Consider the following 13408-nt stretch of genomic DNA (forward strand, 5'->3'; position numbering starts at 1 on the left):
TATGCTGCACATGACCTCTATCAACTATTGAAAAGCAGGGATGTTGCTTGGAGGACTAAGGCGTGCCTGACCCAGCCACTGCATTTTCAATTGTCTCATAGCAGGTGCGTGTTGGGCATTATATAAGAAAGACTGAAGACGAATACTGAAACAATACACAAACCTATCTTGGAAGTTATACCACCAGAATCCTCCCGCAAGAGTTTTGACTGTTTCTAATCTTTTTATGTTCCCAACTTTCCCCAGGTAGCTAACTCCCTGTTTCAAAATTCCAAACACTAATCAGCCCCCCTATCTCTTCAGTGGAGTTTGGAACCTCCACAATTTGGGGGCTATAGAAAGATCCTAGGGAATAAAGTCTTCATTCTGCCCCCGGGGGTTAGAACAGGGCCCAGTGGGGTGAGTACCCGGCTCCCCCTTCCCCAGGATGGGAAACACCCCTTTTCTAGAATCATTTCCTCTTCTTTTATTCTGGGTGCCCTTGCCTGGAACAGTTGGGGAGTCAAGCCGCAGCTGAACCTCTGAGAGAACGCTAAAGAATCATTTTTTCAACTTATCTCTACTAATACCTTTGAAAATAAGAGTTTCTAATGTTACCCAAAGACATTGACCCTGTGTTCCTTCCTAAGTACTGGCCCCATGCACTACACTCTGTTTCTGGTATAGATCTCTTATTCTAGTACTAAGAAACTTGGCTTCTTTACATTGCTGTTCAGACATTTCTCTCTGACTATAAGCGTGGCTTGTGACTGGGAGCAATGTGAAGATAGAGGGGAAAAGTCATTAGTAAGCTTAAGCCGTGACAGACTTATAGATCAATGACGTTACATTACATTAGGAGATAGTGAAAAGGCAGGTGGGCTGCTCTATCAGATCGCAGAGAACCTGGGGATGGACTTTTGTAGGCTTTGCTTAGGAAAGTAGTGGTGATTAGGGTTTGCTGCTTCACAAAGGCGACTTGGCTATGCACATTCGTGTTAACTTTTCGAAGAACACTGGCAGTTTCTTGTCTTACTCCATTTCTTATCAGATGACTGAATTAAGCAGGGTTGCAGGACCTCTAAAAACCTTGCCCCAGGCCGGATTTCTCCTGGGAGCTCTTTCCCCTGGTGTCTGCCTAGAGCTCTGGGCTAACATGCCCTGGTGTCCTGCCTGGGTGTGTTACTTATTTCCTAGTTCCAAATTAAGGTTCTTCTGACTTTCAGCAATCTTTGTACTATGCCCCCGCGAAACGGATTGCAGGTGGAGGTCGACAGCCAGTGTGTGGTTGTCTAATGAGACTTTCACGCGATCTTTTGTTGCATATTGCCCTTGCATTGCTGCCGAAAGCTCACTTTGCACAAGAGACCCTGTGAATTGTTGCCTGCCCTGGAGCTTGTGTATGGAGGTCCCGCCTTCTTTGGGGGAACCGGGGTGGGCGGGGACGGAGAAAGAGCCCGGCGACTACCAATACTTTCCTCTAGGAGGAGCCGCACCGCAGAAATGAGAGTGACACGCACCAACTTCAACTCGCCCGGGGAAAGGCTGCATCCCAGCTCCTGGGAATGCGTGGCCGGGGCGGCGCTCGGCGCCACCGCAGCGGGGCTCGGCCCGGCCGCCCCAAACTCCAGTTTCCGCGCTTCTTGGCAGCCGGGGCCCGGGGAGCGGAGGGCCCGGCCCGGCGTGACCCCCGGTGACCGGCGACGGTCTTTGGCCCTCCTCCCCTCCCACCCTCCTTCCCCTTTCACTCCGCCCCCTCCCCCTCCCGGAGCCTGACAGCCCGGGAGCTGCCAAGCTGGGCGCAGCCATGGGAAGAGGAGGCGGTCTGGGGAGCGGCGGCGGCGGCGGCGCCTGCTGAGCCAGGGTGGCGGCGGGGACCCCCGGATGGGGCCGCGCGGGCTGAAGGCCCCCGCACCCTCGGCCCCAGGGCGGACGCGAACTCGCGCGGTCACCCCCGAGGCGCGGCTCAGAGGTACCGGCCCGGGCTTGGAGGGCTGGGCTCTGGTTCTGTCCCTGCTGGGGCGAGGGGACTGGGAGGGGACCCTGGGCGCCAGCTGGTTATGGACCCTGCGGGTGGGAGTGGGAGTGGGGAGGGGGGGTGTTGTCTGATTTATTGACACGGATAGTTTGGTTTCTTTTCTTTTTTTAATGTCGTTTCACTTGGTTGTTGACTTGCTCCCCCTTCTTGCGGAGAAGTTGTTTTCTGCTGGGGGGTGGTTGCAACTGGCTCCAAGCAAGGGGACTTGGTGGGACCGTGTGCAAGTTAGTGGGGACCGGGGGGCGGGGGGGCGCAGTGGGAGGTGGGGTGACCGGCTAGTCCGCCTGCATCTGCTGTGGTTGCCGTGCGTGGAGGGGCTTCCTCCGCAGTTTATGAGAGTCGTCCACGGCTTGCGAGTGGGTCTCTGTTTGACATCACCAGCCTGGCGGGGGGCCGGAGCTGCTGGCGCTGTTGCGGTGTCGCGCGCAGAGGTCCCGGGGGCGCTGCGAAGGGTCAGCGGAGGTCCCTCGGCCCGGGCGATCCCGCGCGCTCCTCCCCAAGGCGCGCGGCCCGAGGGGCGCGTTTGTGTGGGCGCAGCCTCCCGCGGGCACCCTGGCCCCTGGAGCAAGGAAAGTCACAGCCACCAGCCTCCAAGCGCTCAGGAGGATGCAAATTGTGTCCCCCAACCCCAAGCACACCAGTGGCTCTGAAATCAATATACCTGCCGAGGCTTGAGGCTGCGGGTGAGTGGGGCAGCGGCGCGCTGCGGGGAGGGCGGCGGTGGTGGGAAGAGAGTGCGTGGGCATCCCCTTGGCTGATCTATTTTGGGAAAAAAGGCTTTGTATACAACCCCTGGGGACGCCTTCTGCTGCCCCACTGAGAGTTTGTGGCCTGATGTGGTGTGTGTGTGTGATGGGGTGGTGTGCGCTGCGCGCGCTCCGTGTGTGAGGACACCTCTGGGAGGCCTGGGCACACCTGAATCAGAAGTTTGTAAGGGGAGGAGGAGGCCATAGAAGTGCCACCGCCCATGGTGCCACTTGGAGACCTTGGAAGAGGTAAAGGAAGGTTCAAACCATAAGCCAGATTCAAGGCCACCAACTCGATTCTGACTCACAGAACTGCCCCTGTGGGTTTGTGAGAGGGTAATTTTTACCATGGTAAAAAGACTCTCAGAGTGTAGGAAATCCCAGGAGTCCCTATTTAAGCTAAAATACTGTGAGCTTAAACAATTGAACCTGTTGCCTAAGAGGGGCCAGGGGCTGGAGATGGGGATTTCTGGGGCTCTCCAGAGACCTGCACAGGAGGACATAGGGCATTTCCAGATGTTGGTGCAGGGCCCAGGAGATCCCCAAGCAGGTTGGAACTGCAGATCCTGGGTCCAGAGAGTGGGTGGTCCCAGGAGCTAGATTCCAAACCTATGCATCTGGGCAGAAAGAAAACCGGTGGCCTTTCCTCACAGACCTGGATGTGGTAGCAGCCTAGGCTCTATGCCCTGAGCAACTGGTGTTCTGGGTTAGTTTTCACCTGGTCACCCTGAAAGTCCATGTGCCTTAGCAGTGACAGCGACTGAACATCGCCAGAAATAAAAATGCTTGTTAGAAGCCAAAATAAAAAAAAAAACAAAAAACACCCTCAAACCCAACCATTTAGTGGGCAGAGTTATTGGTTCCATTTATTCTGTGATTGGGGATTTGTTTTCCTGCGAGAAAAGAAAAGCTGAGTGCTCCCAGCTTAGATTTCAAGGGATCTCCAGGCAGTTAGTTAGGTGCCCTTGTGCAGAGGATTAAGCATTGGACTCCCCACTAAAAAGCTGGTGGTCAGTGTACCAGCCGCTCAGCAGGAGAAGGACATAGACATAGAGCTTCAGAAATTCGCCGGAGCAGTTCAGCAGTTCAACTCTGTCCTGTCGGGTCACTGTGAGTTGGAATCCTCTGGACGGCAGTGGGATTGGTTTTGATTTTCCAGTTATTTATAACTTCCCTTCACATGGGTCTTTGGATCGAGCTGAGATTATGTATTTTGGCCCCGAAGCCCTTGGAGAACATCTGCAGCTTAAATAGTTGGTCTCATCGCCACCTTCCACCCTTAGAAAAGGTTTGCTTCACAGGAGTCACAGGAACATTGGTGAGTCAACCTCCAGCTTTGCTTGGGGAGGAGATAGATCGCAGGGAAATCAGAGTTTTGGTGTCATGTGTGGCGTGGAAGGCCAAGACATCATGGGCAAGGTGTGAAATGTAAGTCTGTAAACAAAATGATAACGTGACAGCAGGAGGGCTTCCCCACCCACCCAACAGCATAACTTCATCTTCCAAGTATTTGTTCCAGCTAGGGTTTGGAGTTGTGCTTTTCATTGTTCCGTTTTCAACGGCAGACTTCCCATCATAAACCTCCTTAACGTGGCTTCTAGAGGCCTTCTCTCCTCTCTCTCCAATGGCTGTGCAAACATGTTTATGGTGGCTGGTAACCTATGGGATTTTCCTGTTGCGTCTCTTGTTAGCTCGGGACATAATGTTTACAGCATAGTGTAATAAATGGAGCCAACAGTTGCAGCCTGTTCTCTGCCAAGTGCATGAGGCACCCCAGCATGGAAACAAATCCTGAAGCTGGTCCAACTTGGCGAGCCTTTTTGGCTATCTGCTGGTATGTGTTGTTAATGTAAAGATAAATCTGAGTGACACAGTGAGAGTGTGGAGCAGCAGAGTGTTTAGTTTAGAATTGTAATCTGTTAACCTGAAGATTCAGCTTCTCTGGCCATTCCACTGATAAATCGCACAACTGCCCTTGTGGGGAGTTGGTTTGCTTCTGTAGAATGTGCTTGAATAAGATATGTCAACGGTGAAAAAAAACCCCTCTATTTCATCATGTGCTCACGTGTACACACAAACACGACTCTTCTTAAAAAAATAAAATCTTGTCATCTGGGTGATAATGACATCCAAGTCACCTTTTGGGTCTTGAACTGATGAGAATTGAAGTTTGGTAAGACTGCAGTCAGTCCTCAGCCAGTGTATATAGGAGACAGTAAGGATGTCTTTTTCACAATGTTTCCCCCACCTGAAAACTCTAAACAGCTAGCAGAAATTACAGATCACGCTCTGTCCACTGCATGAATCTCCTCTGGAGTGTCCCTCTAAATGGTTACTGTGCCTCTTTTGAGAAATAAGCAGAAGGGACTCCCGCATCTTCTCTGGCCAAACCATTCTGGGAGGCACTCCGTTTCAGAACATTCTTCCTTGTATCCAATGACCATTTTCTTCCATTCCTGGCCTTGCTCTTTATTCTCTGCCATGATGCACAATCCTGGACTCTCTATTTATTAAGGCAACTTAATATTTATGGACTTTTAAAAAATCGGTGTCTTTACCCTGTTTGCCTGTAAACAAGATCACAACGTCAGTTAAGATTACTACCATCCTCAGTCAAGCAGAGTTTGAACTATTTCTCATGACTGAACCTTCTGTGGAATGTGTGATGCTGGAAGAGCCCTGGTGCCACAGTGGGTTACACATTGGGCTGTAACCCCAAGGTCAGCAGTTCAAACTTATTACCTGCTCTGAGAGAGAAAAAGATGAGGTCATCTACTCCTGTAAACCTTTATACTCTCAGAAACTCAAAGGGGGCTCTTCTACTCTCTGCTACTAGATGGCAGTGAGATTGGTTTTGGTTTGAATGTTACATGATGTCTCCTTATCAAGGAAAACCAACTCAAAGAAAGTGATTGGATATCCATTGAACCTGCAGGTTATAGACAGGTGGGGAGTCTGCGGTAGTCTTTTCATAGACTGAATTGTGCCCACTTCTAGGAGCATGAGTTGGTACTAGCAATCACTGGGCATTTCTTGAAATCGTGTTCTGTTCCAGGCCCTTCATCTCCCGGCTTGTGTGTGGATCTTGATTCAAAGACTCTGTTGCCTAACACCTATCAAGTCCTAAACTTCTTGCCAGAAAGAGGCTGATCTAAGAGAGTTGGGAGGTGTGGTACAAAAGCAATCACTTAGAAGCCCATCAGAGGTGGGAACTCAGCTGAATCCTAGCTTTACCACCAACGGGAAAATTAGCTCCTCACAGATTGACTTTTCTCCTTTATGTAAATTATTATGGTTGTCTCCAAAGCTGGGCGTGGGGGAAAGTTTCTAGGCAACATATATAGTATTTATGGCCTGGGTTGTACATCAGATGCTTGCTTGATATGATTAGTCTACCTTTTAGGCACTTGACTGGTGCTTCCCAACAAAATAATGAGTTCCCCCCAACACCGCTGAGAATCTAGCATAGCAGTGACTTCCTACTAGAAATGTTTATGGTTGTAGACTATGACATTGTTGCTATGTCAGCAAGTCTGCATGTGAAATTAAACACCACTTCTCTTGGCTTAGAGAGAGAGAATAAGAATTCAACTGTGACATCAATTTAACTCCAGACCTTTCATAACCCCAACTTTGTAGACAAGCCTTTAGTTTAGAAAGGGGCTGATGATAGTCTAGCACTTTTGCCGTGTGTGTGTATGTGTGTGTGTGTGTGTGTGTGTGTGTGTGTGTAGTAGTGATAGGACTCCTCATTCCAGCTTTTGTATTATCATTTCCATTCATATGACATTTGCTTCCTTGCTTTATTGTGTCCTCATCTAAAAGAAGGAAACCATCAATGATAAACCATATTTATTTTTGAAGATCGAAAGCTTATTTCACTACCCTAATCTTTCCTGCACAAAAAAAGTAATGACAATAGTTCTACTGACAACTACTTAGACAATTTTCAAAGTTCAAACACTTCTATTTTGATGTCAGTAGCCCCTGGGTTAGGTTAAAATGACATGCTGCTGTTAGCTGCTGTCAAGTTGATTTGTAGCAATATCATGTGTCATGGGTTAAATTTTGAGCGCATACACACACACACACACACACACACACACACACACACACACACACACACACACACCCTCCCAAGTATGTGTCAACTTGGCTGGGCCATGATTCTCAAGTGATGTGGGAGTTATGCAATGACCCTCCATGCTATTATCTAATGTGATCAACCAGTAAAAGGATTAAGGGTGAGGGCTCAACACCTTCATCCCATCACAGCTTTGATCTGCTATAAGGGGAATTTCCCTGGGGTGTGGTCTGCAACAACCTTTATCTTACAAGAGCTAGAGGAAAGGCAAGTTGGTGAGCTGTCACCATCAAGAGATAAGAGGCAGGGACAGAAAGCCGCCCTGCACTGAAAAACTCCTAGAACCCAGCCCTGAGACATGGAGATCCTCAAGGAATGCTGGGCCTCCAGCTGCCAGAGGAGCCAAGGACCTCCTAAACTCTGAGCCAACAGAGGTAACAGGCCGGCCCCTAGGGCTCTGGAGTTTAGGATTCTAACCTCCTCACCTGAGAGGATAAAGTTCTGTTTGTTAAAATCATCCTCCAGTGGTGTTTCTCTTCCGGCAGCACTTGATAACTAGATACCATTTGACAGGCTGTGGTTTAAGACTTCAGGTGTTCACTTCGAGCAGCGCTAACGCACCCATTGGAGGAAGATGAGGATGTCTGCTCTGGTAAAGATTTATAGTAACAGAAACCCGGAACAGCCTTTCTACTCCATCTTGTCTGAGCCCATTATGAGTCCAAATGTCTGTAGCAGTGCCCCCACCGGCACCCTGCGGCAATCTTTACTGGGACAAATCTCTAGTCTTCTGTGGAGTTGCTGGTGGGTGGTGGGTTCCAACTGCCAACACTGTTTGGGTTGCAGCTGCGTGTTCACTGCCGTGCCGCCGGGGCTCCATTAGGATGTATCGTATGTTATTGTATGAGAGACTTCAGAAAGTTCATTAAAAACTTGAATTTTCCCCATGAACGTTTTGACGCCTCCTCATCTTAGATTAGGTGTCTGAAAGCCTGGGTCTTCTCTAAGCTCAGTCTCTAGTGGGTGTTTTCAATCCTTCACAAAATAGTAATCCTTCCTGGACTTTGTATTTTTTATATGGGGCGGGGGGAAGCAGGGGGATCTTCTAGAATTCTTTCCAGGGGCATCAATATAATTCAATCCGATTTTATTATTATTATTTATTATTATTATTAATTTGTGCAGCTTCCTTGGCATCCAGCTTAAATCCCCTCGGGAACACCAATTTCAGTCATTTCTAGTTTCATGGTCTGCTTTTACAAATCTATCTTTCTTGTGAGGCAGTGGGTTCCTCAAGAATATGAAGTTTATTTGATTTATTTGTATAATTTTCAGCTCTGCTAAAATGTTATGTGAGAGAAATGTCAGTGAATTAATATTGAATGTGTTGGCTAGCTATAATGTACATATCTTAAATGGTAATATGCAATGATTTGGAATATAAACGTAAGGAAATAGTGACGGCCTGTTTCATTCCCTCATCACCACTTCTTGTCCATTCACTAAAAAGGGTAATCAAGTACTAACACCACTATGTTTATAAGGCAACCTACAACGTCCATTCTAAAAGTCCGAGGGTTCTGATGGCAGAAAGTCTTCCTGAAGCAGGGTTTCTTGTTTGTTTGTTTTTCTCTTATTTTATTTGGACTTAAAATTCCAAGACGAGTCCCAGATTCTTAAAAGAAAAAAATGGAAGAAACACGATAAAGACTCAACTTCCTTTTTTCAGTGCTTCTCATTACCTTTGAAGGCTTTGTTCAGACAACTATTTTATTTAATAATGAACCATAAGATGGCAGTGATTTTGTCAGAATTACTGGTTCTGTGTATTCTTAATTCACATCTAGCCTTACCTTTAAATATACTCTTTTCCAAAATCTGTGCATAGTTCTGCAGAGTCCTTAAAATTCCCAGCTGTGTTGAGCACTTTGCCTTCTTTATTGACTAGACTTTGCTCAGTTTTCAAAAATTCCTATCATAGTAATCCAATAAATTTATATATAGTAGATTGTGAATTTTTTTAAGCATCAGATAATCAGTCTGTGGCTGGCTGGACTTGTCAGTATAAAAAGATTGAAGTTATCAAATATTTAGTCTTGCTTGGAACCAGTCAGTGCCCATGGGAACAGCAGATAAGAGATCAACTGATATATCCCATTGGATGAATTTCTGGCACAAACCTTTGTAAAGTGTTGAAAGCAGACATGTTACTCTGAGGACTAAGGGGTGCCTACCCCAAGCCATGCTATTTTCAATAGTTTATATTTATATGCATGTGAAAATTGGACATTGAATATGAAAGACTGAAACCGAATCAATGTGCTTGAATTATGATGCTGGTAAAGAATATTGAAAGTTCCATGGACTGCTAAAAGAAGAAACAAATCTGCCTTGAAGAAGTACAGCTAGAACGTTTGTCAGAAGCAAAGATGGTGAGCCCTTGTCTCAGGTACTTTGGACATGCTGTCAGGAGAGACCAGTCCCTGGAGAAGGACATTATGCTTGGTAAAATAGAAGAGCAACTTATAAAAGGAAGGTCCTCAACAAGATGGATTGACACAGTGGCTGCAACAATGGCCTAAACCCAAGAGGAATTGTGAAGACAGAGCGGAACTGGGCAATGTTTACTTCTGTGGCGCATAAGGTCAGACTTACTCAATGATACAGCAACAAGGAAGACACTCAACCCTGGGGATCCAGCACTATTTTAGGAGAAAACCCTGGTAAACATCTCAACTCTGAATTATATCACTAAAAGGCCTTTGAAATTGAGCAGGTATTTTATGTACTTGTTAATGGTAGACAGCTTGTCATACTAGACATGTACTACTAAGTAACTCTTATTGCTTTCTCAGTTATTTCATAAAAAGAAACATTCAAGTAACTAAAAACTTAACATTTCTTCATAGAGACATCCCCTCTTTACTATTTGAGATATTTGAAAAAAATCATAGATTTGAAGACAAAATATAACCCTTAATGTTTTCTTTTCCCCTGTATGCCCTTGGCATTAGCAGAAATTTAACATACCTGACTGTGTACTACCTTGCAAAGAGACAGTGCCTTGGTTGAGAATCACAGGTGAATGATCTTAAGTTCTACGTTGTTGTTGAGGCAGTTCTGACTCAGTGGGGTCAGGGCTGTCTGTAAACTTGTAGTGAGAAGGTAGGCAGTGTGCAGGGGGGTATCCTAACCCAATTGTACCAAGATCTTATTCATGAAAGGGAGCTGTATGACTGGTATCTTTATTAGACCTATTAGATATATAAATATATTAAATATAAAATACATCTATAAATATAATATATATTGTTTTAAAAATAAATTTTAAAATTGAATTTATACCACTGTGTTAGGCTGGGTTGTCAAGAGAAACACATCCAGTGACACTCGTGCGTATAAGAAAGAGATTGATATCAAGATGGAATTACATATCAAGTATACATCCCAGCCTAGTCCAACTCAAGTCCATAAGTTCAATGCTAGTCCATAAACCCTTCTTGAGACTCACATAACCACATGCTGGTGACACAGAATGGTGAACCGGGAAGCAGGGAGATCACAAGACGGTGGGTGCAGAGCCAAGTGGATGCAGAGTCTGTGGAAACATGACAGGGCGCCAACAGCTCTCAGGGTTCCAGCAAGCAGGAAGGTGAAGGGTCAGAGAAAAGGGGAGGTTCCCAGTTTCCCCACTTTCAGAAAGGCCACACTTCAAAGGAGTCTGTGACCTGATTGACAGGTTGGACTCCACCCCTACACTTTCAAAAACTTCAAGCTGACATAAAATCATCTAATTGCCACAGTGAGCTTTAGAAAGGACTCGTGCGCTGTGTCGCCCTGCAGCAGCTCTCACTCTCCACCAAGCCCTAGCTGAAAGTTGACCTTCTAGTTACCCTACATATGGAATAGATGTCTATGGATTGCCAAAGAATAACAATCTCACCACCTGGTGTAACTTGCCTGCTCCCCTGCCAACCAGTCACCCCAGTGAGCCCCACGTATGCTTCCTAGTCTTTAGTTCCACAACTCCTCACTGAAAACATCTCCAACCCTTTCTGCCTATTAACACAATTTACGATAATTTTAAGGCCCGGCTCAAAAGCCACTTTGTGCAGGACGTCTGTTCTAAATATGTTAGCCCAAAGCAGATCTTCCTTTTCTCTAAATAAATACAATCTGTAATAAGAAGTTTTCAGTAGATTATATAATCTTGATTATATAATCTTGAACTATTCCCTAATTACACCATGTACATTGCTACCCTTGCCTTCGTAAGCTTGAATATTAAGTCCCAATGGTAAGGGTCATGCCTTACACTATTTTATATTCCCTTGAGTATCTAGCACATTCCTGGGAACACAGCAATGGTTTAGTAACTACATAGTTTGTCTTTGATTTTTTTCAGAGTGATACCCAAAATATCACTAGCTTGGACATACTTACATCCTGTAGGCTAATAGAAAAATCTTGTTTATTCAGCATTTGCCCAAGAATTTGTCAACGTACTTTTCAGAAGGCATATTAACTCTTCCATAATCAGTAATGGGTAGAATAAATCATCAAATTTTATAGGACATAAGCAAAGAGTTAAAATATCTTTCTCTACAATGAGGGAACTAACACGAGCTAGAAAAGTGAATATGTCTCCAAAATACTACTGAGTCCTGGGTAACCCTAGAAGTGTGCCTTTGTGTTACTTCAGTTGTTACAAACTGCTAGACATTCCCAAGGCTGTGAGCAGAATCACCACCTATCGGGGGGCCTCTAGGCATCCTCAGCACTCTGAGGAGAATAATACCAAATTAGCATTATAAATTTAATCTCAGTTACCAGTGACCTTGTCCATATCGCATTGCTTCTAACCAAATTGACTTGTACTGCATGTGACCACTGTAATTGTCGATTTCACTAGTACCAAGGCCATCAATAGAGACCTCCGGTAGCATGAGTTACACATTGGACTGATAAATGCTAAGTCAACTCAACAGCAAAAGAAAGATGAGATATCTTACTCGCTTAAAGATTACTGACTTGTAAACTCGAGGGCAGTTTCACCCTGTCTTATAGGGTCACTATGAGTCAGAATTGACTTGGTGGCCATGAGTAATAAAACCATCAATTGGTTATTGAACATACATTCTATGATACACAAAGCACCATCTTGCCAATGTCTCTTAGATACTATATTGACTGCTGACATAGAAGCCATTTCTTTTCATTCTTGCTCCTCTTTTTCTGACCTATTACGTCAAAATGAATGGCGTCTTTGCTCACTCTTCATTGTCTTGTTCAGGAATTCTGTTATCTTCCTGTGGGCAAGTAACTCTATTGAAATGCAAATGCAAGTAGGTACCTATTGGGATAAAAAAACAATTGAACCCAACTTTCACACTTTATTTATAGGTGAGGCAATGGACATCCCTGAGAAGTGACAGGACTTTCCTAAAATCAAATTCCTCAGTGGGAATGACAGATGTATAGCCCAGTTCTTCAAGCTTTTCTTTACGGAGCTCTTTCTGCTCCCACGTTCCCTCCTATGAATGTGACCATGTAGCACAATGCAATAGCACTGTGTTCACTCTGTCACTCATCTTATACAGGTCACAGCTGTGCCTACATCAATTATGCTTGGAAACAACTGATACAGAAACAACTGTTACTTGACCAGCCGTTTTTGATAGTGGGAACACAACGATATTTATTTATCTGTGAATTAGGGCGTCAACCACTGTGAAAATCTAATAATACCTTGGCATTGTGGAAAGGGCATCGAGGTGGCTCTGGAAGGCAAACTTGGTTTGTCTGACAGACTTTGACTACCTTTATGACTACCAACAAATTAATTAAACCTCTGAACTTTATTGCAAAATGGAACTGACGAGTCAACTTTACAAGGCTATTGTAGTTTAAATGAATCAAAACAGTACCTGGCACATACTGGGCCCTTCAGAAATAAATACTTCAGAAAGAAATCCCTCCAGATTTCATCTGAGAGTCTCTAAGGAAGATGTAAAATCTTAATACCTAAACTACTCACTTGACACCAATTGGGCAATGTTTATACCCGTAATCTCTCTCCACACTCAGCTTTTTTCTTTCTTTCTTTCTTTTTTAAAATCAACAAAGTTTGGGCTTCAGTGAACCCCTGGAGTGTTTTGTTGATTTGTTCTAACTATGTAACTTTTTTCCCTTCCAAGATTGTTGCAGTTAAAGAATATATTTTATGACCTCTCTGTGAAGTGTCAACATTCCCAACATAGGGTATTGATATAGCAGAAATATCCAGGTGGTTATTGATGGAGTTATAAAATTTGGATTTTAAAGACAATACTAAAACTTGTTTTTGGATATAGATGTTTATTAAAGAGGTTCCTATCAGTAGTAGGAGGCTACCTTAGACAAAGTAAAGTTTTTGTTTGTGGTCAGGGTGACCCATCTATGAAGAATGACCATTTCTGTGCCATGTTAATATTTGTTGGTGTTTTCATGCATTTTGAAACTATTATGCCAACTAATAGTATTATGGCAACTATTCAAATTGAGAGCTTTCCTCACTTCTGC

At 44.9% G+C, this 13408-nt stretch overlaps 1 protein-coding gene across 1 annotated transcript in view; it reads left to right on the top strand.

The window, feature by feature from the left end:
* Positions 1-1516: 1516 nt before the first annotated feature.
* GHR (growth hormone receptor) overlaps positions 1517-13408 on the top strand; it is a 312451-nt gene continuing 300559 nt past the window's right edge. Inside the window, exon 1 of the mRNA XM_075540981.1 lies at positions 1517-1951. Coding sequence (XP_075397096.1) covers positions 1864-1951 — 88 coding nt within the window. The 5' untranslated portion in view covers positions 1517-1863. The remainder of the gene's footprint in view (positions 1952-13408) is intronic.

Source organism: Tenrec ecaudatus, chromosome 2 (genome assembly GCF_050624435.1).
Source record: "Tenrec ecaudatus isolate mTenEca1 chromosome 2, mTenEca1.hap1, whole genome shotgun sequence".
Taxonomy (NCBI): domain Eukaryota; kingdom Metazoa; phylum Chordata; class Mammalia; order Afrosoricida; family Tenrecidae; genus Tenrec; species Tenrec ecaudatus.